Source organism: Protomyctophum parallelum, assembly GCF_964188405.1.
Source record: "Protomyctophum parallelum genome assembly, chromosome: 7".
NCBI classification, from domain to species: Eukaryota; Metazoa; Chordata; class Actinopteri; order Myctophiformes; family Myctophidae; genus Protomyctophum; species Protomyctophum parallelum.
Genome location: NC_139705.1, coordinates 44,317,050 through 44,344,254, shown reverse-complemented (window position 1 = coordinate 44,344,254; position 27,205 = coordinate 44,317,050). Strand labels below are relative to the sequence as shown.

The following is a 27,205-nucleotide window of genomic DNA, read 5'->3' as shown; positions in this document are numbered from 1 at the left end:
CCTATGACAGACAGCTGATGAAGAGAACAATTAAATATTAAAATTAAAGTAATTCCAGAGGATTACACACACACACACACACACACACACACACACACACACACACACACACACACACACACACACACACACACACACACACACACACACACACACACACACACACACACACACACACACACACACACACACACACACACACACACACACCTTGCTAATTGTTGGCTATTTGTCTGTGAGTCTGGGATTACACGTCTTATTAAATACGGAATTCCAAATGAGGTTCGTTAAATAAGGAAGTGCTCCTTTTTTAATGAGGCTAATTTATATGGAAATTACACAATACTGACGATTCAGAGAGAGATTTATCCTCATTGGATAAAGGGAGAGGAATGAAGAAAAGAGGGGGAAAAAAAGGAAAAACGGCAGGAAGGAGATATTCTCTTCCCCAATTGGGCCCCATGGTGTCAGGTTCTTTTTAGCCAGTTAACTTTTCTTATGAGTTAGACACACACACACACACACACACACACACACACACACACACACTTTGTTTGGGCCATGTTATTTTTTTTTGTTATGCACGTGCATGCATGTGTGCGCGTGCGTGCGTTTGGCGTGCATGCATTTGGCGTGCGTGCATGTGTGATGGAGTGCATGTGTGTGAACTCCTGTCCTTGCGCCGACCCTGCACAGCTCTAGTCTGCCTCTCTGGTTCCCATGCATCCATCATGCTGTCTGATTGGCCAGAGAGGAGCCATTACTCTGGAACAACGGGACGCATTATCAGTGAGCTGCAGGTGTCTCTTTCGCACGTCACTCTCATTCCTCACCATGCACACATGTATGTGTCATGCCTTACAGTCCCACACTGCAGTGTGCTGCACACACATGTATGTGTCATGCCTTACAGTCCCACACTGCAGTGTGCTGCACACACATGTATGTGTCATGCCTTACAGTCCCACACTGCAGAGTGTGCTGCACACACATGTATGTGTCATGCCTTAGTCCCACACTGCAGAGTGTGCTGCACACACATGTATGTGTCATGCCTTACAGTCCCACACTGCAGTGTGCTGCACACACATGTATGTGTCATGCCTTACAGTCACACACTGCAGTGTGCTGCACACACATGTATGTGTCATGCCTTACAGTCCCACACTACAGTGTGCTGCACACACATGTATGTGTCATGCCTTTCAGTCCCACACTGCAGTGTGCTGCACACACATGTATGTGTCATGCCTTTCAGTCCCACACTGCAGTGTGCTGCACACACATGTATGTGTCATGCCTTTCAGTCCCACACTGCAGTGTGCTGCACACACATGTATGTGTCATGCCTTACAGTCCCACACTGCAGTGTGCTGCACACACATGTATGTGTCATGCCTTACAGTCCCACACTGCGGTCCTGGTTTCATTGTGCTGCACACGCATGTATGTGCCATGCCTTACAGTCCCACACTGCGGTCCTGGTTTCATTGTGCTGCACACGCATGTATGTGCCATGCCTTACAGTCCCACACTGCGGTCCTGGTTGTGCTGCACACATGTGTTTGGTTACACACGTGCACGATACAAATGTATAAATTAAAAAGTCGGTGCAAGTTGGTGAGTGCCGTGATTGTTTTCCACCCTAAAACATGATCATCAGGCCTTATTGTTATATAAGGAGGTATGATTTTTTCAAAAAAGGCATACAGCATTTGTTTAAATGTTTTTATGTGGGCACGCCCACCAGTTCATTAAGTATGCCTGGTTTGCCTGGTGGGTGGTGATGATCCACCTGAACTAAAGCCACACCCACAGCTGTAGTGTATGATAAAGGGGGGGTTGATAGTGTGGTGTCACTATATTACGGTTTATTTCATTGGCCCGTTTGACTGTCAAGGGTTCAGCCTCCAGGAAGAAACCCTAAATATAAAGTTAATACACCATTGCACATAAAAACGACTCCATGGTGTCTAATGAAGAACTGTCACCGCATAGACACATGAAAAACTGGAAAAATAAAAACATTGTGGCACTCCATCTTTAACTCTCCTGTAGCCATGCCAGAGATAATGAGATTTATGTACCTTTGCACAGGTAGCCATGCCCGAGATAACGAGTTGATAAATTAGCGTTAATCTAGAGTTTTTAAAAAATCCTTATTTTAGCTCCATTGCTAGCCACCGCCATGTAAGAAACAGCCTAAATCCACGCATACACGCCATCTTTTTTTTTTAAATATTTTTTATCCCACAATTTTGTAACCCATTTTTCACCCCTGTCTAATGTGATCCTGGGCTCTACACACCCTCCACCAACCTAGTCCCCATATATGGGGGACAAGGGGAGAGCAAGGGACTTGAACTCATGCTTCCTTCATGCCTGAGTGTCCAAGTTGCTCCTTTACACCTGACAGGGGGGAGTTTCCCTGGTTGGACGTAACGCGTGGAAGGAACACGTTATTCCAACCAGTTCCTTTCCCCTCCATCAGGCGCCCCGGCTATGCGGGGTGCATACTTATAGTTATGCACGCCATCTTTGACATTATGGCACATAAGTAGGCCTGATCGGTGCCTAATAAAACATAAATTCAAACTCCCACTAATCAAAACATTGATCACAGCATCGCTAGTAGGCCTCTATGGCTGGGCCTCAGCAGAGTCAGGGGCTTGAGTAGTTTCACTTTCAGCCAAAACAACAAGAGCTCTTCTCTGCTCATGTTGCATATTTAGCCGGCACTCACCACCTACGAGGTGTCAAGGAGCCCCAAATTAACGTGAATTTGGCTGCGGACGCCCACTTCAAAAGATTTGAAGTGTCAGGGACCGCCATACAGGATTTGTGTTGGTATGTTTAAAAAATATCCAAAAATACTCAAATTGATTATAGGTCTGTAACTCCCACGGGTCCATTTTGTTCCATTTGTACAGTTAAGTGGGTACTTGCAAATAAAACGTCTAGAACTATAGTTGTTGAAAACCTGGAGACTTGGCATTCATTAATTGGGTCTTAGGATCAAAATAAGAACATAATGGTGTAAAAAAAAGAAAATCAAAAAATTGCCACGCACAAGACCAAGTCATTGCCAGTGTACAGACATATTGATGACCCCTGCCGTGAAAGGTCCACTCCATTTCATATCATGTGCAATCTTGGACTTACAAACGTATGAATTTACACTATTTTACCGTCGGATTGCTCTCAACTTTCAGAATGAGGTGGCCCAGAATGGGAAATGAATCATTCCATCGGACCATGTTCTGTCCAGGGAATTCACAGTAATACCCCCAAGGCCGCAGTCATAATATGTCCCTCAGGAGAACAAGCTGCAAATGAATTGCCGTTTTTTTAGGGGGGGGGGATCAATCAAGATGTCTGATGAATCATTCCAACTTTAATTTAACCCTGTTCCTTTTACACGCCGTCCACGGACTGACTGTACTGAGTGCTGCAGCCATTCAGTGTTTCACTGGGTGATAAGACACCGTCTGTCTTCCTGCCTCTGAGAGTAGTGATTTATTAATGCAGGGTCTGTATGCAGCTATGCCCCTGCAGACTCCTTCTGTCCCTCAGGCAAAACAAGCTCTTCACTGCCCCCTGGTGGAAATATATAAACACCAATTAAGAGGACTCACATCCCCAATCATCTCCATCATTTCTCTTTTGTCTCCATTTGACTGAATGGGGTTAAAAACTGTTCAGAAAACGAAGCCTTATATATAAGACACTTGGAGCAAACGACCCTGTTCTGTTCACAATAGGCTTACATACAGACTCACAAAACATCGGCTATTTTTGCCAAATATATTTTGTGTAGAGGGGAGAAAGGAGGGAAGAGTCCTGGCCCCTGGGGGACCCTGGTCAATATTGTAGCAATAATGGAACTTATGCACAAGTTGTGGAGATGTACAACATTAAATTAAGCGCTTTGTAAACTTCTGTTCTACTGATAACTTGTTTCCATAAAAGCTTTAGGATCGTCTGACAACTTTTCATGCATGTGAGTTCTTCTATCACATTGCCCTGCAGACATCAATCTACTGGACCACAGAGAAGTTTCAGTTTGTATAATCAATAAAAGCTTTATTTAAACATGAAATAAAAAAAAGTGACAAAAGGCAAAAACAGGATAACTCACAAAGAATTGCATAAATATATACCAGAGCATTTCAAGACATCAACATCTTTGAAAAGGAATATCGCAACACCTATGAACAAGCAGCAAAAATAACTGAACGAGGACAGTGCATAAAGAAATATCAGAACACGACAATAGTATGTGTACCTGCTGGGTAGCTCTTTTTTGACTGCGCCATCTAGAGGCCGTTTATAGATGGATGTATTTGCTGACATAAGTCATTGCAGTCTTTGCTTTTTGTTTCCACTATGGAAAATCTTCCAAACTTCACAGGTTTGTATCCGGTGACGTCAGCCGAGAAGGACAAGAGAACTCGATGCAGGAACCACCCAGTGTAACAAGTGTTAGGTTGCTCTGATGTAATGCATATATATATATAAAAAAGTGCATTCCTGTGGGATCTGCATCTCACAGCAAGGATGGGTGGGTGCATGGGGATGGGATTGTGGGGGCATGTACTGTACTGTACTGTACATGTACTGCACTGTGGCTCGTGTTTGGGATGGTGACGCCTGATGAAAGAGGGGAGTGTACAGAGCCAATCACTGAGAGCTGTCCATCTTTCACCTCAGGTGTGGTGAGCAGGCGATCAAAGCCACCGAAAACATTCCTGTGCGAGCCACCATTGTATGAAACTCTTTTGCCGATACTTTTAGCAAACAAGTGCATGACTAGTGTTCTATAGTATATTACGAACAAGTGATTGTGTTGTAATTACACTTGCGTAGTGTTGGCCGAGCAGTGTCGTTCGACAGAGTTTACATTGCTCTAATAAGGCCATGAAATCAACCATAATGCTAAATATTATTATACGCACACACACCAACAGGTCAGCAAGCGTCATTCTTATATAAAACAAGTCATATCAATATGGGTGCAAAACAAATATTCACACGTGTACAACAACAGTGAATCTCAACCGTTTTCTCAACTCTATAAAAATAGCTTAAAAATCTGACATATGTTTCTTTTTAGTACAGTGTAAGGTTAAGTCATAGAATATTTTCTTTTATGAGACAGTTCAGTTAAGAGGCTGGTTCAGACGTCCTCTGCTCCTACTTTCCTCCTGTGACACAGCCACGAACACAGGGCTTCAAACACGATGAGGAACAGGTTACTGGAGTCAAAACAAATAACATCAAACTAACCACTTATTCTCTATCTTATCGTATGACATCGTTGCTCGAAAATAGCCAAGCTTGTAGATCGGAAACTTTGAGAACATTTCCAGCTATAATGGCATGGCCAAAGCAGGTGTGAAAGTGGTTAAAAAAATATCCATGGTGCTCCCTCATTTATAGTTGTCTCTCGCCAAAAATAACAGATTTTCAAGTGAAAAAGTATTGTACAAACTATAAATTAGGCTCAAGAACCACTTGGCTCCATACTCCCAACTGCCTGGAGAGCAGTGTTGGGGTCCTTTAGATTTTTAAAGATTCTGGTGCCTTAATGATTTCCCTATTAATAGTCTGATTCATTATCGCTTCCTTTAAATGATTCTACTGTACATTGTCCAAATGGAGTGGTCTGTACAGGTCCATTTGGTTCCATTTGTACACTCTCAGAGTTATGGTGGAGAACTACTGGTATTGTAATTGTATAGCAGACATGAGGTCCACATACCAGCTCTGACAGTGTGATAAAAACCGGTTCCTAATGTGATGGAACCCATTCTGGTTCCATCCATTATGTTCCATTATGTTTTATCCGGTTTCCGGATCACAACCCTATAGTCACAATTACTAAATAATCGCTTGATTGCAATTATTTTTGAATAATGGTTACAATCGTTTCCATTCATCTGTATACAAACAGCTTGATGACATTAACATAAATGTCATAGTACCATCTTTTAACCACTTTCAACCTGGTGTCCCCATTTTGGGGAAGACTTAAAAATAGTTAAAATAGCTGATCCGAGTGGCGAGTTGTAGATCTGCTATTCTATACAATTATTTCTGGACTGTTTTGGCCATGTACATTATTTATTTTGATTATTGGTGCCAGTCAGTCAGTAAGTTTTTAGTGTATTTCAGAAAATAGGCTTTGAATATTAAAGTATTTTATATTCCCAGTGCAAGATTTGTTTATAAAGTCTAAAAGACAAACTCAAGTTTATGTTTACAATGTTCAATTAAATAACAAATTGAAATTATTTGTATGACAATTAATGAACTCCACGAAAATGTCTTGATGGTGACAACCCTAGTGTCCCTTAGCAATGTCAGAATCACTGGAAAGGTGAAGTGGGGACCCCCACACACTTCACCCCACATTTGGCAAAAATAAGTTGCAGTCTCTCTCACACAGACACTAAACACACAGAAGAAGCATTTAGTAACCAATGCCCCAGAGAATGTTTGCTGATGCACAACCCACTGTTACAAACGTATCTTGGGGAATTAGATTAACCCAAATAAAAGTAAAATGCCATACAGCAAACAAACAGGGCAAGAGTTCGTACACAGATTGTCATATGTCATGCTACGCACACAGGCAACAGCAAACTATCAACCAAAAATATATATTAGGGAAATGTATAATGCCATTCAGCAACCAGTGGCAGCATTACATAATCAACTAGTGCAATGAGCGCACAGGCACGGACGGACGCATGGACGGATGCTCTCACACATACAGACTCCATCCAGGAACACTTATATCTCAGAATGGGAAGAAACTTTGAGTTCAAGTGGTGAGCAGCTTGTCCCCTGATATCCCAGAATAACAAAAGACAGAAGAAGGCAAAAATGGAACCAATAAACCCAAAGCAGAACTGGTGACATGGACCACTGACATTATAAGGACACTTGGAGGAGGATTGTATTGTTTGGATGAACTGAAAGCAGTTGCTATGTACTGCATGTCAGTCTGGTCTGCTAATACAGTAGCTATTGAAAGCATATAAAATAATACCTAGAATATATGACAAAAATAAATAATTCAAACCTCTTGCAGCAGTTGTAAAAAGAAAAAGGCCACTGAATGCTTGTGTGTGTGTGTGCATGCGTGCGTGTGTGCGTGTGTGTGTGTGTGTGAGTGAGAGTGTGTGTGTGTGTGTGTGTGTGTGTGAGAGTGTGTGTGAGAGTGTGTGAGAGAGATTGCTAGAGAGAGTCAAGCTCAACAGCACAGTTAAAAGTTATCTATAAAACGTTTTTAAGCTTTGTCGTACCATCATGCATTGACATTATCACAAGACTGAAATGCAACGTCATTCCGTTTTCTGGCTCAAATTTCCCATCATGCCATAACAAAGATTTATCTGTATGCAAACAGTTTAGCATCTCAGTATACAGTACAGCTTCCACTTGGTCTGTCTGCTAAAGTCGATCATCCCAAGATTAGAGTGAAGCTGATGGCCAGGCTGGTAATTCAACGCAAACTAAAAAACAAATATGAGTACTAGTGCCCTCAATCTTGTAACATGATAGATTTCATAGGGCAGAGGTAAGTCAAATAATGGCAGTAAATTATCAAAAAGGGCCTCATTCAGTTAACTTGTGACATATTTTCCAAATACCTAAATATAATAAAGTATTCTTCCGGAGCCAAATTTAGCTGACAACAGCAAAATATATATCAGAATAATCAGATCCAACGTCCCTCCATATTTGGGCTAGGCCGGTGTCATCAAATGACGTCATCAACATGATGTCAAAGATTCATAGTGAAGCCTTGCCGCAGTTAGACAGGGTCTTGTTCAGACACAAACCTGTTTAAGTTTGACTGAATAAGGCCCTACTTAGACAGAAATACAGTACAGTTAATCTGCACACCGACATGTTACGTCAAGTTGCCCTGAATACAAAATTGTGTCATCACTTTATAGTTACAATATTTTACTCACACCTCATGGTATGCTAATAGAAATCGAGTTATGTCAGATCACAGAGGAGCAACTCAATTTAAAGTACCACATGAGTGATCATTATTTTACACAAAAGGACACTTTGAATAACTACATATATCCCATTAAAGCATAAAAACCAGTCAACCATGCCCTGCCGAAGTCTCAACCGCAGAAGCCAAGTGAATTATAATCATTTCTAAAGGACAGTAATGCTGCAGAGAACTATTAAAACAGAGTCTCGAAAACCCCAAAGGGGCAGTCATTTAAGGTTTCTTAGTGCGCTTCAGTGGTTGTTTTGGGGAAAACTTAGAGAATTCTAAAATGGTGAAAATCTAGAATGTCACATTGACAGATAAATCCTCACTCAGTTTTTCCTTCCGCCTTGCGACTATGAAGCTTTGGTTTTTCTGGCCCGTGGTGAGCTCTTGTCGTCAGACTTAACAACACCGTTGACCGCACCTCCTAGCGACATACACAAGAACATACAAATAAAGATTACGTTATGCAGTGAGTGCACACATTACATCTGAAAGGTACACATGCGTACCTTAAACCACTTAAACACTACTACACTAGCGTTCCTATTCTGGGGGTGAACGTTTGGTGCAAATAGCAGATCTACACAATGCGTTTTTGCTATGCTATTTTGCTATACTGAAGAGATTCAGTATACAGGGGAAAAAGGTTGTATTTCTTTACACTCTACTTACCTACTGACCATTACCCTATCCTTTTTTGACTGTCACTAGGGTTCATGCCATTTACTCACTCTGGATAAAAACATATGCTCAGTGCATAGATTTTAAATTGGATGAGTCTGTTCGGTTCATTTAGTTCTAAGGTTTATAGCATAACTCACCCCGGACAGGCTCCCTCTTATAGGGCTTGCTCTTTGGGCTGACTGCCTTCTTTTTGTTGGCCTGGTTCTGGCTGTGTTCCCTCCACTTTTTCAGCTGGAAGTTAATGAATTTCCACATCATCCAGGCCTGTGTCAAGCAGATAGCTGCCAGACAGGTCATCCTAATAGGCAGACAAGATGGGGACAGCTCACACAAGGTTTGAATATTTGGACATTTGTCACTTCAATTTACCATCCTTGGAATGTCCAGAAAGCCCCCAGATCAGGGTGGGATCTGGGATCGGTGTAACTAGTGCTGGATTTACCTGACTGTGAGTACGTTGAAGTTGCCTTCTGCCAGAGAAAAGCCCTGGTTCTCTGTACGGGGCAGTCCGAATCCAAACGTCAGAACAGAGAGTGTGAGTGTGAGGAGACGGGCGATGACAAAAAGTAACGCCCACAGAGTGAATCTAGCACGGTAGAAAGATAAATCACATAGTATTACTTTGATTGAAGTGTCGACATGCATAGCATATGGATAATTATGGTGATGAACCCGGTTTAAATGTTTTACTCAAGTTTTGTTGGTAAACAGCTGATTAACAAGCTTACAGTGTATATGTCTCATGATGCAACATGTTGTGAGCTTCTAGATATGCTAGAAGGGGATGGGGGGGATTTCGTGCATTTATACTGTATCAGGGGTTCTCAACCCATGGGTCGCGACCCCCTGGGGGGGTCCCCAATTTTGTTTTATTTTTTGCAACTGAATGGCTGGAAAAGAGAAATGAAGAGTTTCAGTATGTACTTTCACTATTATTATGGTTATTGTAGTGGCCAATTTGTATTGGGGGTGGGGAGGAGGGCGGGGCTGGGGTCCCGAGACATGGCCAAAGCATTTCTGGGGGTCCCCAGCCAAAAACGTTGAGAACCCCTGCAGTAGATTACTATGACCGCATGAAAGAATTGCCCTCTGTATAGTCAGATCACAACTGTAAAAGCATACATCTTGAGAAGACATATTTCAGAAATGGCGAGAAAGACAACGAACTAGGGATGTTAATAGTTCATCGCTAATCGATTATTCGCCGATAAATGAGTCGGTAGTCGTTAACATTTAATAACTAATCGTAATTAATCGAAATTATGCGTTTCTATCATTGAGTGGTTTTCTGTGAATGTAATGCTGTCTACGTGCGTGCGTGTGGCAGAGGAACGCGCATACAAAGATGCCATTGCCTGGCCCTGTATCGTCAATGGTCATTGAGGGAAATTAAGATTCTTAGATAAGTGGCATTTTTGAAAAAAACACCAACATCGATAAGCTTATCAAAACATATCAATTAACTATTAATGCATGCATCGATAATTCACATCCCTACTTCTATGGCTATGGCTGTCTGGTTGGTTGTCGGCTCTTAGGGCCGATTCATACTTTTTTTTAAGTTAATAATATAAATAACAGATCAGATGGTACATTTCTCATGTGAAATTGCTGCAAAGCCCCCCAAAATGTCCCCCAAGGGCCCCCAAAATTCTGGCTACGCGCTATGCGCGCGCACAGTGTGGCCTGCCAGGGCGTATAACTCCCGGCCTGATTTGGAGTTCCACTCCGGGCCTGCACTCTGCACCCCATTATTGGTTGGGTGGAAGGCGATCTGATTTGTATAAGCTTGGCATGACCATACTAAACGGGCATAGAGCCCCGCTCTCCGATGGACGCCGCGCATGGGACCGGACCTCGGTCTTATTAAAAAAAAAAATTGTGGACCTTCATCATTTCTAGTTGAGGACCCCTGCTCTACAGCACCGAACCGACTTTTATTCGGCTCTAAAATAGGAGTATGAATCGGCCCTAAGTCTTACCCCTTCTGCTTGTTCTCGTCGCTGAAGTAAAAGAGGCGTGAGGCGTGGAAGAGAAGCTCCACCAGGTAATGAGGAACCAGCAGGACCAGGCCCAGTCGGTGGAGGCTGAGCACACAACAGACAACACACATTAACCACATCCCTAGAACCCAAGAGATCCTGATCGTTGTGCCAAATTGGAATCCAATGTTATAGTATATCATCGATCATGTCAGGCAGAAACCTCTCCATATTCGAACTCATTTTTTTTCTCTTGTAAATTCATGCCCTAATTGATCATCATACTACCACAGCGTTCGTTTCCGCCATTCTGTGCGTGGTTTTAGAATAGTTCAACTATCCGATCCACATAGACACGTTGTGAGCTTGTAGATCGGCTATTTGAACTATTTTAAAAGGTTTTTCAAAATAGTAAAAAATTTAAAATACAGTTTACGGATAAGGGGGTAAGGGGTGGCGCAAGATATACGTAGCCCATAGTGTTGCGTCCCTAAACATATGAAAAAGTGTAGAAATCTTGGCACTGCATCTTTAAGAAATTAAAAACCACTGGGTTAGAGGGGTTCAGAAGGCTTGGCTTTCATATCCATGTTAGGAGGGATTAGGTTGCTTGACCTTTATGAGGTCATATCAGGACAATATTAGGAATGTCACCAAGGTTGTCACAGAACATTTACACACCATTACAATACATTACTCTAAAATTAAAACAAAATATATGTATTAGCACTTTGGGTTATGCGGGGAGCGAGTAATGCGCTTCAGTAATTCATTTTCAATAAGAGGGGGCGATTTGAACACTTTTCCCCCTGAATATCACACACAATTAACATTCCCCTTCTATGACGTATGCGGAAGTAAAGGCGAAAACCGCAGCCGTAGACTCACACAGAGTCTACAGAGCTTCCAAAAAATGCTAATAAACAGCTTGAATTTGGGAAAAGTGAAAACTATCGTTCCTGAGTGTCTACACATGGTAATGATGTAATGCCATGTGCAACAGATCAGATCAATTGCTGAACCCACAGAGGAGAAAAAGGGATTCAGACAGGACAGGCAGAGGTTTGTAGAATTATAGGAGGAATACATTGCGCAACTTGTTATCTTGCCGTTTTGTTCCCTGTGGTAAAACTCACCAATCTGTCACCTGAGTGTGATAAAACAAACCATCATAAATGTAAATCGCATTTTGACCTGGTGTGGTTTGAAACTTTTTTCAGAACCACAATAAATGAGGTCATTGTCCTTCAGAATATAGAGGTGGGCAACGATAAGCATTTATTGCACAGTTTGGTCACTAACAAACAAACAAACCCCTTTGCTATTCCAGCTATTGAAGAGATGCAAACTTTGCAAAGACAATAATTATTTGACTCACTTTAAGATGTAGGCACCAGAGATGTGGACAACATAAAGGCAAATGTAATAGAGTTGACGGGGAATGTCCTCCTGCAAAAGAAACAGGGGAAAACAACAGTGGATGAGTTACAGTAAGTATAATTCATGGTTTGGCAAGAATGTGTTGTGCGACAGATGGCTCGTCACTCTTTCACCGAAGCATAAATTAAGTTTTAGTGTTACATTAAGTGTTGATTTTTAGTAGTAGTTATCAAGCCTGAAATCATCCTACTCCTCATACTTCCACTGCTGAGCAGCAAGATGGAAGAGCTGTTTTTATGCTTTTTTACATTATATCCGTCATTTCTGAAGCTTTCTCTTTACCCGATGTATTATAACCACTAAAAGCACTTTAAAAGCTACAATTCAGATCTTATTTTAATGACTAAAGTGTTACTTCTGTTGTTGGAGGTAGACTTTCTTTTATGCAAACTGCCATCAGACTGCATAATGCATCAGAACTCTCTCCCTGCTTATGGCTCTGTGTTGCCCCAGTTCTTGTGTAATTATTTCAATGCGTGTCTGATGTGTTTTTGTTCGTTTTGTGCTGCTGTAACGCCTCAATCTCCCTTCAGGGATTAATAAAGTATTAAGTATATCAGATCGTCTCCCTACTCTTCCACTGAGACATTTAGACCCTGGGGTAGGACACCTACTGGTTGGCAACTAGTACTGCATGAATCTCACAGTTGTAGCAGTTCAAAGAGCAGCACACAGTGCAGTAGTGATGGTTGAGTGATAATGTCAACGTTTTATGTCTATTGTCTCCCTCTTCTGACGGAGAGAGGTAATTGCAACAATGTCCAAACTACAATAATAATGGCATTGGTGGGGCAACTACACTGTAGCGTCCAGTGTGCCGTCTGCTTCAAATATCATGGTCAACCAGTCTATACGACACCAGGGTCTGGATTTCTCAGTGGAAGAAAATGGAAGCCACCTCCAACGACACCAGATTGGATAAGATACCGGTAACATTTTAATCATTCAAATAAGTTCCAGATTGTAGCTTTATTACACATTTAGCCCGTATTCTTTTTTTTTAATATATATTTTTTATCCCACGATTTTTGTAACCCATTTTTCACCCCTGTGTCAATCATCTAATGTGATCCTGGGCTCTACACACCCTCCACCAACCTAGTCCCCATATATGGGGGACAAGGGGAGAGCAACGGACTTGAACTCATGCTTCCTTCATGCCTGAGTGTCCAAGTTGCTCCTTTACACCTGACAGGGGGGAGTTTCCCTAATTGGACGTAGCGCGTGGAAGGAACACGTTATTCCAACCAGTTCCTTTCCCCTCCATCAGGCACCCCGGCTGGCCAGGGGGAGGCAGTTTAGTGACCAGGATTATTTAGCCCGTATTCTGAACCGAATATTCTGCAAAAACAGCTGATCTACAAGCTCAAAACACATAGCAAAACATAGACTGCAAGTACCTTAAATTACATAGTCTTAAATTAGACTTACCTTTCTCACTTTTTGAAAGTACAGCTCAGGAAGTGCGTGGAGCCAATAGGCAATTTGGCAAATATAGAAGAACTTAACCTGAAAACTACAAATAAGAGTACAAAGACAAGAGAAAGATTATCGGTAAAGAAAGTAAAGTCGATCCAATACATCCTTTAGTATGTAGGCCTATGTTGGGTATGGGAGTTAAAATTGAGCAAAATTGGAAGTCAAAATAAAATAAAAATCACACCCGTGTGAACTGAGTGGTGCAACTCCCCCCCCACCCCTCCCCCCCTCCCCCCTCTCTCATTAGCAGGCAACAGTGCAGCACTATCTCTAACACTACAGTTCCCTTTACCATGTGAGCTAGTAGATCGCCTATTTTCTCTATTTTTCATACGGCTAAGGTGGTTAAAGTGTAAAACTGATTTTAATTTCTTTATAATATTAAGTCAAGATCAAGTACATTAGGATGAGCTCTTGTAATAAATGTTTACTATCTTACGTACACCATGCGTGTGTGTGGGTAACCTTCCCATAAGAACGTGGGATTACTCGCAAATTCCTCCTGCCAAAGGAAGAAGACATTACATAAGTTGGAGCACATGCCAGTGAAGCACAGCACTTTAAACAGGTCGGGATACCAATTTTATCCAATTAGGATAGAGAACTCGGCAGGAATCAGGATACAAAGTAAAGGAAATTGGAAGTGATGACACAAAGAAATGAGCAGACACAATTAGAACTGGAACACTAATACAAATGAAGCTGATAACTGGGTACTCTCTCCTGATTGGCTGAAATGTTGTAACCCACCTGTTTATTCAAGAGTTGGAGAGATGGGGAGACTCCTGTTAACTGAACAAACACTCAATAGCAATGATCAAAATATAGTGCTTTAAAAAAAATTACCCCACGATTTTGCAAGCCATTTTTCCACCCAGTGTGAATTATCTAATGTAATCCTGGGCGCTACACCAACCTCGGGGGGCAGCGGACTGACCTCATGCTTCCTACTGTGCATGAGGAGTCCAAGCTGCTTCTTTTCACCCGACAGGGGGGGGGGGGGAGGGGGGTTTCTCCAGCTGGACGTAGCGTGTGTGAAAGGAACACGTTATTCTGACCAGTTCCTTTCCCATCCATCAGGCGCCCCATCTGGCCAGGCGGAGGCAGTTTAGAGACCAGGATTACAGCTTGTTTTAGTTACAGCACTACAGACTGCCACCATGCCCCCCCCCCCCCCCCCCAAAAGAAAATAATTATAATATAAACTTATAATATATATACCGGTATATATATATATATATATATATATATATATATATAGTGCTTTAACCTTTAAACAAGAAATATAACTTACAATACCTTTTAAAACTAAACAGAAATAAAAACTAAAGTATAATGACCTTGGGGTTATCTTACCGCTGTTAGAATGCTGCAGCCCCAGATGAAGGAGGCCAGGTAGAACACAGCCAGCTGTCCAGACTCATTGAACTTGCTGTGTTTGGTTTTTGACAGGTGCAACCTCCTGTTCATTTTCTGAAATTTCAATTTTCATACGTCTAATTAAATGTGATAAATTAATAAATATTTCCAAATGTTTTTTGATTTCTATAAAATATTATGTGAATGATGCCAATTGTCATTCTGCCAAGATTCACTTCCGCATTCAGAATGATGTTGAAAAGCGACACGTAAATTGTAAATTAATATTCATATGTGCTTCTGTTATCCATTTAGCCTACACTCTTTTCCAGTGCTTTAATTTTTATATTGTACTGGGAACTTGATTTAAACGCTTGAAACTGATAATAGATGTATCATTAACAATTATATTAATCTCCCCGTCACATTTGGAAAGCAATGCAATTTAGTAGAAAAATTTATTGATATTTAAAAACAAAAAAAAACTATAACAAAAAAGACAACATAGGGCCAGACTCTTTAAGGTGCAGGAACATTTGCCACAAATAGCACATCTACAAATCTCACAAGTAGTGAGCTTGTACATTTGCCATTTTTTGCTGATGAGATTTGTTGAGACAGAGAAAAGCAGTCCAAGTGCAGTTGCAATTCAGGTCCGTTTCACAAAGACGAGTGAAAGTTTTTAAACCTATTAAGACCGTCATGCACCCCAAATGAATGTATTTGACCGCTGACCCCATCTGAAAATGTTTTGTGCAAGGGGTTGAGAGAAAGTTTGTGTTAAAGCTTTACACAAACTTTCATTAAACACTATAGCAGATGTATATAAGCTTGCAGATGTATTTTGGCCAACGCTAAAATAATGGGTTGTGGTTCAATATCAGCATACTCACGTCCAGAATATATTCTTGTATCAAAGCATGGAGGATGACGGCGATGAGCAGGTAGAAAAACACAGTGGCCAGATCTTTAGGTCCATATTGGTAAAGGTTTGGTACTGGCTCGGTCTTCTCATCTGCACACCACAATAGAAAATACTAATATTAAACAGTTACTCACAAGGAGACAACATTGAGTCACAGGATGTACAAAAGACTAGATTTATTTTTTAATCGTCGCTGTCAGGCAGAAATCTCCAATCTCCACATTCAAACTTTTTGTGTTTTTCCCCCCTGTAAATTAGTAGATCCACAAGCACGAAACGCACCGCAAGGCGATACATTTTGAGCTTGTAGATCTGCTACTTTTGCTATTTTCGAATTTGAACATTTGTCCAACAGTTTTGGACATATGTTTACAACCGACAGAGAGGAAATGATTATTGCTCAATCTGTGACGTTGCCAGAAGTTGCCACTCACCGAGAACTTGTGTTACATTGTACTGGACTGTGATAAACATTATGGCAAACTTTGCCGTTACCTGCAACAAAAGAAAAGCATCAATGACTCAGAGGAAAGATGACTCAGAGGAAAATTATCACAGTGCGTTGCATGCATTGTTTGTGGCCACACTTATTGTTAACATAACATAAAAGACCTTTCCATAAGAGATCAGAGTATGATGTTAAAACGGTAGAGGAACTGATTCTGATCAAATAGTAAGCTGCATTCATCTGTGAATAACTGTATGTTTTGACCTCATATGGTTATTATAGAGGAGTGTAGACGGTGTAGTGTACCACTCATCAATAATAACCACCGGTTGTGTCTTATTATGCACATCAAGTATACTTGATGTACATAGGGCAGGGGTTTTCAACAGGTGGTCCGTGGACCACTGGTGGTCCGTGGAGGTATTGCATGTGGTCCCTGACCATTCATAGTAATGTAGGCGGTTACTACAGGTTGGAGGTCAAGACATTCAACAGAAAAAGAGAGTTAGAATCTCAAGAGGGGGAAGTGCACTGGATTGTCTGGTTGAGTAATTATTATTACGAAATTATTATTAGTCAATGGACCATTGTATGTACACATGGGATGCATAGCAAGTATTAGCCCATATCTCCACCCAACAACAACAGTGGTCCCCAGGTTGATTCTAAGTCACCCTGACTTAGTGGTCCCTCGTTCACAATCAGTTGAAAGCCCCTGACAAAGGGCATAATATGATTACTTAGAAGTTTATTCTATTATACCCCCCTCCATTCTGCATATTCCCTGCTAGCTATCTTGTTTTCTTATTTATTCTTATTATGGTGTGTATATTGTATTGATGATGGAGTATAAAGTAACCGTATTAAATATGATAGTCATGTATTTGTAATTGTAAAGGATTTAAGTTATTTGTCATATCTGCCCTGTGCCCAACGTTTGTTTACAAAGCCTAAAAGCCAAACATATTTTTTTGTATATAAAATAAGTTTTTATTTATATGGTCCAATGTTCAATGCCAAAAAACACAATTAAATCGTTAATCGCAATTATTTGTTTAATAAATTAATTGTCAAGTAAAATGCTGGGATGGTGACAGCACTAGAGAGGGAGAGCTATCTAGTTTCATTTAGAAGTGCTGCCTACAGTAGAATATATACATAGAATATGTACAGCTGGCAGCAGCAGCACACATGAGCGGGTTCACAATCAGTCAATAGCACCTAATGCTCTCAGCTGAGTGGGACCTGGACTGGCACATGACTGCATGTAGATATGTGTATAAGCAGGACATTTAATGGGAACAGACTGCAGATTCATGCACTTACACTGTATTATATAACGCAATAACTGGTTGAAATGACATGATGATGTTATAGCTGTAAAGTGGGCCTCGTCTTCTTCTCTTGGCAATGAAGGGAGACAGACACATGAGAAGGTATGAAAAGGTGTGTGAGTGTTTGTTTGTCAGCTGTTGCACCAGCCACTTTAAGACACACTTCAACCAGAAATGGGTTGATTCTGTTATCAGAATAAAAGCTTGATTCTCTCCCTCTAACCATGTATCTCAATACTTTATATACTGTACAATAAATAGTTGTAGTGTAATGCATAGATTCAATTTGCAATAGTTACAACATATTAATAAGATATACAGTACACTGTACAGTATTATACATTTAAACACTACATTGAGGAACCCATTCATCGATGCACGTCTTACTCTGAAGCCCACTAAGCGGAAGTCCGGTTCTTATTTCAGCTGACTTGACGCTGGCCATATCCACGACCACTAGCTAGCTGCAGCTAAACCTACAGCTAACGCAGACCACCCTGCTCTCTCTTAGCAGTATTTCTCATGCAGGTTCTCTCAATAGTTACCTCAAACATCAGACCCAGGAGGATGATCATGGCCAAACACGACACCATATCCGCGTGATTCTGGATCACAAACTCGTGGCTCAGCACCGGGGGGCTCTTGTTCTTCTTACGGAAACCCATGGTGGTCTGAGCTGGTCTCTCAGCGTCACCGACAGACAGACACACACACACCCTCTCTTCCTAGTGTTTTTTCCCTGCAGTGCTGCTGTCTCAGCTGTCTCTTGCTCCGTTCGGCTTGGTTCGGTTCTGCTTGGCCCGCCTCGGCTCGCACCACCACGTCCACTTCCCCCCCCCCGGATGGATGGATGGATGCTGCCGCTGTCTCTGAGTCTGACTCCCTGCTCCGAACCGAACGGCGGCTGCTGGCTGGGGTCAGTATAGTAAACTGTTTCTCGTGTGCGTGCGTGTTTAAAAACAGCCCCACTACATCCCACTAAAACACAACACCCACTTTTCACCCCCCTCTGCTAAAGCTATCAGAGTCGGATGACGATGTGCCCTCTATCGACCTGTCAAATATGGAGCGAAATCTGCATCAAGTTGCACCAACGTAAGCTTTTAACTTCCGGTCGGTGATACAATAAAATAAAAGTCTAGTTTATAAATATTACAAGGTTTTTTGCTGAATAATAATAATAATATAATGCCTGTAAAGGCAGGAAATGTGTGCAATTGAAACATTTTGAGTTCCCATTTACAAATCCAACGTGTGTGTGTGTGTGTGTGTGTGTGTGTGTGTGTGTGTGTGGCCGCAATTTGCTAAACTAGATTTTTTTATAATGGGATGTATCTAGAGTTGCAATACCATCCAGTGACTGCCGTGCCCATTCATCCAAATTGCATTTGCAATCTGCTTGTATTAAACAACGTTAAAGGTATATTCAGTGATTTCACTTAATTCAAATATCACTTATTTTTTTGTTTTGTTGTGATAATCCTCCCTACTATAGAATGTGCTGGCCATATAAGGAGTTCCTCCCTGTCCCCAGTTAACCCCTGGGGGTCAAAAAACCTTAGGTTTCGTTTTTGACTCTCTATCCTGATTGGACGAAAGGCTGGGTCCCACAGCCAAAAACGAAACCTAAGGTTTTTTTGAGTGAAATCACTGAATATATCTTTAAATTCAACAACATTGCAGCTGTAGGGAAAGCTTAAATTATCCTCTTTCAAACTACAAAGCGTTTGTTTCATAAAAATCCACCGTAGACATGTTATGAGCTACTTTCTGTCAAGAAGTTCTGTGCAGGTGATTCTTTTTCTAAGTGTTGGAGTTTGGAAGCGCTCGTTGAAGTCACTGAATGGCCCTGCGTACCACCTGTTTTGAATAATAATAATGCAGGAGGCAGCAGCATGACTCTTTGATAAAAATGAGTGTTTCCAAACTCCATCACTTAGAACAAATATCACGGCATGGAATTTCTTGACAGAAAGTAGCTCATAACATGTCTACAGTGGATTTTTATGAAACAAACGTTATGCAGTTTCCTGGGAGCTGATATACAGACAACACTTCTTTCTCAACTCTAGATTCATCCCATTATAAAAATATCTAGTGTTGCAAATTGGTCAAATTGGCGGTGCAACATAGGTGTAATCTCTACATAGTAATCTGAATCTACAAAGTAGGTAGAAAGTTTTCAAACAATTGTAGTGGAGTAAAAAGTACAATATTTGCCTCTGGGGTGTTGTGGAGTAGAAGAATAACATATATTAAGAAAGACATGAAGACACCTGGAGATAGTGCTTAATTACAGTAGTGTACTTGGTTACTTTAATAATCCAGTTTTGTCTTTTGATGGGTCAGAGCTTTTCATATTGCAATCGCTACATCATGCTACCTATATGGAAGGTGTAGCTGAACACCTGTCTCCTCCGATACAAGTGTCTCCTTCTGCCTTCTATTTCTAAAATTCTCCAAACATGGTTATTTTAGACAGAACACATATTGAGGAATAACAGCAATTTAATAAATGGGGCCCCATCAAGCTGGTTGTAGGAAACCTGTCCACCCCTATGGGTCCAAATGTAGACATATTGTCAGGTAACAGTTGTCTCATGAGTACAACTTAGATTTTTTTACAATTGGATTTCAATGTTGTAAATATGCCCTATCAAAAATAATCATACAAAGCTCAGGCACGGATTATCAATGGAAGTTAGTGGTGCTTAATCTCTGTGGACCGCAGCCTGCAGGGAAGGCTGATTGGCTGAGCACGGAATGTGCTCAGCTGATTGGCTGAGCACGGAATGTGATGTATGATGATAAGAGCGCTCCTCACTTTACATGGACCTACTGCAATGCCTTCCTATTTAAAAAAATGTTTTGTTTTTGTTTTGTTTCATTAGACATTAGATTTGCAGTGATAGAAAATCTAGGTCCGACAAAAGAGAGATATGAAGGGAGTTGAATGAAGTCCTACTTTTTCTACAATTGCTTGTTTCCTTGACCTCGCCACCCCAAAACATGAAACATATATATATTTTTTATCAAAGGTTTTATTTTGTAATGCGCTAACTGGAAGTCAAATGCTTACGACAGTTTGGCAGTTTGAAATGACGTGGGCTTATTGACGAAGGTTCCTCCCACTCCAAGACCCATTCATGAACCGCCCATTGTCGGTGACGTAAACAGAGAGCCCAGTTGGTAGTAAATCCCATAGTATTGAGGTATGGTGGCATTGTCGGTGGTTAGTTTTTGAGGGGTGCTAGCCCCTCCTATATTCAGCTATAGTGTAGATTATTGTCCTGCTAACACAAACATCGAATGCCATTGACAATTAATGGAAAATTTACGTCATGTGTCTGAGCAAATCGGCTATTTTCGTCCTACACAAATTCCCATTAACAATGAAGCAATAGACAATTAGAGCAAATAGGAGCGCCCCTCACTTCACACGGGTGTGATTTTTATTTTTGTATTCATATTTGATGAAAAGGACAGTTACAAGTATAACACGTGTATAACATAGTATTATATAAATATTTTAATGCCACATATTTTTTGCATGAACATTGAACTATTTATAATAAGATAGATATTGAACTATTTATAATAAGATAGATATATCTATCTTATTATATATCTATCTTATTATAAATAGTTCAATGTACATGCTCCCACATAGGTAGCCCACCTCTAAACCATATGATATGGGACCCACATCGGTGTGCTGGCTGGGTAGATGGATAGATAGATTGATTGATTGATAGATAGATAGATAGATAGATAGATAGATAGATAGATAGATAGATAGATAGATCACTGTTTCTGGTGGTGGTGATGTGATTGTGAAGAATATTTACAGACACTGTAACATTGAGAAATCAAGCAGACTGACTTCATACACACACACACACACACACACACACACACACACACACACACACACACACACACACACACACACACACACACACACACACACACACACACACACACACACACACACACACACACACACACACACACACGCACACGCACACGCACACGCACGCACACACAAGTTGTCCCTCCACTCGTGTCATAAACCGTTGTCTGGCAACCAACCAGCCAATCGTTTAAACGCCGCCGCCACACTCCCTCTAAGCGATGGGATCTTAACTCCCAGGCTGTGAAATGTATGCACTGTATGCATACTATGCATGCAGGCAGGGTGATCCAATGATGATGATCCATGGTTGGCATTTCGAACGGACAGCAGCAGGAATTCGGTTTAGTTCACTCTACAAAACGTTAGCAAAACGAACTACACGAGATTAGTACAATGTGGTTCAGAGACACTTGGACAAAACCGTCGTGTTGTCCAGTGAAAGCCACAGCCCACGGTAGAATTACTACCGTGTGTCCGTGACCATCATACATGTTAATTCATCTGGGCAAGACAAAAGTCTGTCTGGCTGCTTTGGTACGTAACGTATCTAACTCTATATAAATGTTTAGCGCGAGAAAAACTATAATTTACTTTAAACATTGTCTCTTTGTTTTTGTATTAATATTTCCGCGCTCTTTTGAGGAAGGCTAGTGATCAGCAACATTTTATTTCATGATTTCATACAAAAACTCGACGTCCTTCACTGTGCAGCGAGCGACATGTAAGTTCTTTGCATATTAGCAAAGCAAACATTATTCTAATATTTTACTCAACTTTCAGAGATAGTTTTTTAACCGTTTATACAACTGGATAAAACTATTATCTTATCTATTGTAGCTCTGGCTGCAACCCAATTTACACTTACTGTAGTGTAAATCCCAATGTACTGTATGCATTTCTGGCTTGGTTTCGGTTTTTACATTGTTTTACCACTAGAGGTCAGAATGTGACCAGGACCGGATCGGCTAGAGTCATCTACCGGGTATCAGTTCACAGACAACACAACTGTAGGGATATCCAGTTCATTAGGATTTTTAGGTCATTCATTTTACATAAACGTTTTTCCAAATTAACCCTTAAATAAGTATAGGACAACCTTGCTATGAAAATGTGTCTACCTATGTTATTTTACCAGCCAGCCCATTATAGTAGGATTGCATTTATATATGGTTTGTAGCTTTTCATTTCACATATAGGCCTACATTAGCTAATTACAATACAATACAATGACCCTTATCCAAAAGGCTCAAAATGATAGGATAACCTTGATATGTCTATTTGTCTACCTATTTTTAGTATTTTATTATACCAGCATTATACCGGTAGGCTACATTATATTGCTTTTTTTTTTAATGGTTTAGGCCTAAACCATAAATGGTTAATATTCAAGCAGCTATTTTGTAATTTGAAGAGGTATTTTTATACTGTGTAATGCACCAACCTAACCAACACATTTTCGTATATACGACGTAAGCATACCCGGCTGGAAATAAAACAAAGTTGCTTATCTAATTATGTTGAAATATTAATGATCACAGTTACAGAAAAGCAAAATTCTAATATACTGCATAATTGCATATTTTGTGTGTGGTGTGGTGTGTGTGTGGGGTAATTTGGCTTAGTGTACCTTGATTACATTTTACTATGCTGTAAAATATGACCTCATGCATTTTGCGTTTGGTCACTTTAGCATACACAAACTTTTGGCTATATAGAAGTGTATTTTTGTACGTCTCTAAATGTTATGATGAATTGAACATGGTGGCCCTATTGTAAACAAATGTAATGCTTTATGGTGTCATCCACAGTGAACAGTTTTGCATTGAGTTGTGCTTGAAATGTACTGTAATTCTCCAATCTGGTAAATACTTCAATCAATCAATCCATTCTGATAAATACAAAATCATTGGGCCTTGTACAAGTCCTTCTGGGGCGAGGGCCATTTTGTTTTGCTTCAGGAAGGACAGTTCTTCCTGTAACATTTTTGAATATAGGTCTACCGTACTGTTTCTCACTTATCAAGGGGTCTTATTACATTTCAAGAAACAAAATTGCATTTATTTCAGACATGTATGTAGCACTTGTGTTTTTAGTATAGCGCTATACTCTTTCTTGCCTCTGAAGACGGTTTAGAGGGAAGGAGGAGTTTAGACAAAGGCCCACTCCATAAAAAAATGGTGGCTTCTGCAGAGAAGCCATGGTGTCCTGCTCTACTCTCTCTATGCTGCCATTCCTACGTCTTAAGCCTCTAAATAAGATAACTACCAACAGATGCGGGATTGGACAGCTTCAAAACATTGTTCTATGGGGTCTGTATGTTAAGGATGGACTGTTAAGCATGATTATTTCATGATTTAGGCCTAGCTCTCTGCTTATTTTTCCTTCCTCTGTCTCTCTCACAGCCACAGAGCTGCCCTGCCTGCGCTGAACAAAGATAATTACTCAGGAAACATTTCGGCCAATCAGACGCCGCCTTGCATCCTGCCTGTGAGGAAAGGGACCAGTCAGGAGCCGGCTAACATTACTCGGGCCTGATCGCCTTGCCTGAAGAGCGGAGCCTTTTCCCCCGGCTGAGAACTGAGAGTATCCTCCATGTTTTACAAGTGTTGACATAACAGTGTGTGAGTCAGGCAGCCATGCATCCACAGAGGTAAGCCATGTCTCTTTATCACTCTTAATAACATCATGTCTTCATTCCTGTCGTTCTAGTGACTGCTGGTTTCTGGTGACAGACGTGAACACCTTTAAAATCAGAGTTTTGGTGTCCCCCACAGGAGGAGGGGGAGGGGTGAGGGGTGGATTTGGAGGCCTTGCAAGGCCTCTGCTCCACACACTGCTGTGGTGGGGGTTGGGTGAGGACTCAAGCATTGCTCTCCCCCTCTATACCAGGGTCACATGGGTGACCCATACAGTCAAGGCAGAGGGGACCATGGCAAATACTTTTTCTTTAATATTATAGAAAATAAATAATAATGCAAAATAAGAGTTAGATTTAAAATGGGCACACATCTACTCCCTGTGGCAGTCATGTTTTGCCAGAGAGATGTGTGTGTTGGGGGATGGGTGGCAGAGGAGTGCAGTGTACGCTTTGTAAGTAGATTGGCTCTGTTGTTTTATGTGTGCCATGCCAGGCCAAGAGAATGGACGCGGGGGCAACAGATGTGTCTGTTGAGGCATGGGGGGTTGGGAGGGGGAAACAATAATGATCATAATTGAACACTAGTTCTCTTGGGTTTAATGGAGGGGCAGGATACACTGAATACATGAGGAAGTATCTGCATTTATTTTATTGTCTTTTATTTTACATTTTCAGATTTCAGTTTCTGGATTTTTTCCCCCTGACAAATGAACTTAGATTGAAGAAAGCGGTGATGGTGCAGCTACTGTAAATTCATAGCCCCGGCCACCATCCCCCTCCTTATAGTTCAGTACACTCAGTTGAGAAAACCCCTAGATCTTCAGGTACGTGGGATCTCCATTTACAGCCCTGGGCCCTCTGTTTACAGGCCTGTGCTGCACTGAGTCCACGGCACCGTTCATCGTAAAAGTGCTTCCTCTAGTTTCAGATCCTAAAAACAGTGGCCATTTTGTGTTTCAGGACCGTCCCTCTAGGGAGAACTCAGATCCTCCTTGCTCAGATCAGACAGGCGGTCGAGGAGCAAAGCAATAGCTGGCTCTTTATTTTTTACAAGGTTTTGTAATGTTTGAAGTTAAATATGATTAGACGGTGCTGTGTTTAGCTTATCTGTTTTCTCCCCACTTGTGTGACACTGTAGGCTATCTCTCCTATTTCTTACATACAAACAAAATACATGACTGAGCTCCAGTTCATTTACAGATCGAGTTTATTGCTTTTTCAAGGCAAATTTTACTTTCATCCGTTCTGATGTATTAATGAAATGACTGAATGAACCCCATCCCCTATTTTTAGTAGTCATAATAAGCACTGTGAAAGTCTTTTTTTCTAGCTTTGTACAAAAGCTTTCTTTAATTGTGAGCTGCAGACCAACACCACAATGTTTTCTTTCACCAGGATACAAATGTGCATGGCAAGCATAAAACCAAGATTAAACCACTGAGAAGGTGAAAGAGTAGTATGCACACTACGCAATAGTAATCTGATTTGTGATCAGTAATGTGTTGTGTAATAACACCATGGTGAGGAAACGAATAGACCGGGAATGTCTGTGTTAGCTGAGACAATGTAGGCATGAGGCAGTAAACAGGACACCAGGGATTGAATAGCAGACCATTGACTCGCTCCTCACAACCACAAAGATAATCTCCAAAAGGCTTTTTTGTCAAATCCCCTCTGATTCATTCATGCTGTCCTAGTGTCCTCCCTGGGACGGGCATGCCAGCCAAACTGTAAATAAAATAAAATATCTAATGCAGGCAGCAGGGGAAATCTCTGCAATGCAGCAAACATGCTTTTTAAGAGGAAGAAGGAAAGCTGTGCACACTGATCTGTGTGGCACGGCACTGCACAGCCGACCAATAACGTTCCACCCGGTTGGCCTTCCAGCCAATTGCAGCTGCAGCTGAGGTTAAAGATTGACAATCGAAGGGAGAGCAGGAGGGTGAGCGAGGGCCTTCTGGAAAATTCCACAGCCATCTTTGATCCACTCTTTACAGCCATATGAAAAATCCAGGTTGAAAGATTATTTTATTTATAGCACCAGTAGACTTGATGTGATGCATTGGGGACATTGTATTTGAACACCTATGTTAGGGTTATAAAAGGGTTATATGAAGTTACGTTACAACCAATTTGTGATATGTTATAATAACATTATACAGAAATATCATATGGGTAATTGTCCTGACCTTTGACTTACTTTTTGCTGAGAATGATTTTGTCGATATGATCCATCCAGGAAAAGTGCTGATTGTTTGTGTTTTTCTCTGCATGTCGGCATATACTGTAGTAACACGTGTCTCACATATGAGGTTGAATGTGTCTGCTTTAATTTCCTCCAAATCCCAGATAGCTTTAATAATAATAATAATGCCTTTTTTTGTTTGTTATAAACCATATAATCTCATTAGAGGTCATCACGGGCAGGCGACTGGTTTGGTTTGGTGTTTTCCCAGTCAACATGATTAAATCTAAATGGTTTTCAAAGACATTTTAAATATGAACACGAGATGACCTTGATGCCATTATTTAGGTGTCCCTCGAACTCTGATGCACACACTTCTCCTACTTAAACCCTAACACCGATCTACAAGCTTGCAATGTGAGCTTGTAGATGTGCTATTTTCGCAGAATGTTAGTATATTATGACATGCCCAGAATAGGGATGCCGTGTGGTTAAGGGTAGAACAGTAGAACGGTTTGCCATGTTGTGTGTATGTTAATTCTCACATGCCGTGGCGTTCTTTCTCTGCGCTGAAACCCAATTAGGTTTTGACAGCGGTGTTCAAAAGCGAAGGCGAGAAAGGTAAGACAACATGAGAACATATGTTCCCTCGTTTCGTCACGGTTCCTGTTGTCTCCTCTCTCTTTATCTCCGTCCGTGCACTAACTGTGTGTCGGTTTGTCACAGACAGAGCCGGTGTGCGTTTTAACGTTTTGGATCTGTAATCTTCACAGATCTCTGGTCTTTCCT

General features: G+C 41.1%; 2 protein-coding genes across 12 annotated transcripts in view; one reads left to right on the top strand and one right to left on the bottom strand.

Annotated features, from left to right (window-relative positions):
• Positions 1-4,062: 4,062 nt before the first annotated feature.
• Positions 4,063-18,360, bottom strand: LOC310861826 (translocating chain-associated membrane protein 1-like 1). The gene is made up of 11 exons (XM_083769490.1): positions 18,223-18,360; positions 16,330-16,390; positions 15,864-15,985; positions 14,968-15,084; positions 14,055-14,113; positions 13,564-13,648; positions 12,071-12,141; positions 10,693-10,797; positions 9,153-9,296; positions 8,848-9,008; positions 4,063-8,450 (listed from the first exon to the last, which is right to left on the bottom strand). Exons 1-11 carry the CDS (start codon positions 18,340-18,342, stop codon positions 8,377-8,379), a joined length of 1,119 nt encoding a protein of 372 aa, XP_083625616.1. The 5' UTR covers positions 18,343-18,360; the 3' UTR covers positions 4,063-8,376.
• A 100-nt stretch (positions 18,361-18,460) lies between these two features.
• LOC310861823 (MYND-type zinc finger-containing chromatin reader ZMYND8-like) overlaps positions 18,461-27,205 on the top strand; it is a 28,694-nt gene continuing 19,949 nt past the window's right edge. For 7 of the 11 annotated variants that reach the window (XM_083769478.1, XM_083769477.1, XM_083769485.1 and 4 more), the window contains exons 1-2: positions 23,762-23,902; positions 23,996-24,243. In XM_083769478.1, the coding sequence (XP_083625604.1) occupies positions 24,230-24,243 (14 nt within the window). In that variant the 5' untranslated portion in view covers positions 23,762-23,902; positions 23,996-24,229. Of the gene's footprint in view, positions 18,594-22,160; positions 22,315-23,761; positions 23,907-23,995; positions 24,244-26,045; positions 26,246-27,205 lie in introns of those variants that run through there. The other 4 variants (XM_083769482.1, XM_083769480.1, XM_083769481.1 and 1 more) reach the window with 4 other exon arrangements.

Bases quoted from the DNA above. Each gene is read 5' to 3' on its own strand.
- LOC310861826 (XM_083769490.1), bottom strand. From the start codon at position 18,342: ATGGGTTTCCGTAAGAAGAACAAGAGCCCCCCGGTGCTGAGCCACGAG. The intron at 16,391-18,222 runs GTAACTATTGAG...CTTTTGTTGCAG, and splicing joins TCCTGGGTCTGATGTTTGAG to GTAACGGCAAAGTTTGCCAT. The intron at 9,297-10,692 runs GTAAGACTTAGG...CTACCGTGCTAG, and splicing joins GACGAGAACAAGCAGAAGGG to ATTCACTCTGTGGGCGTTAC.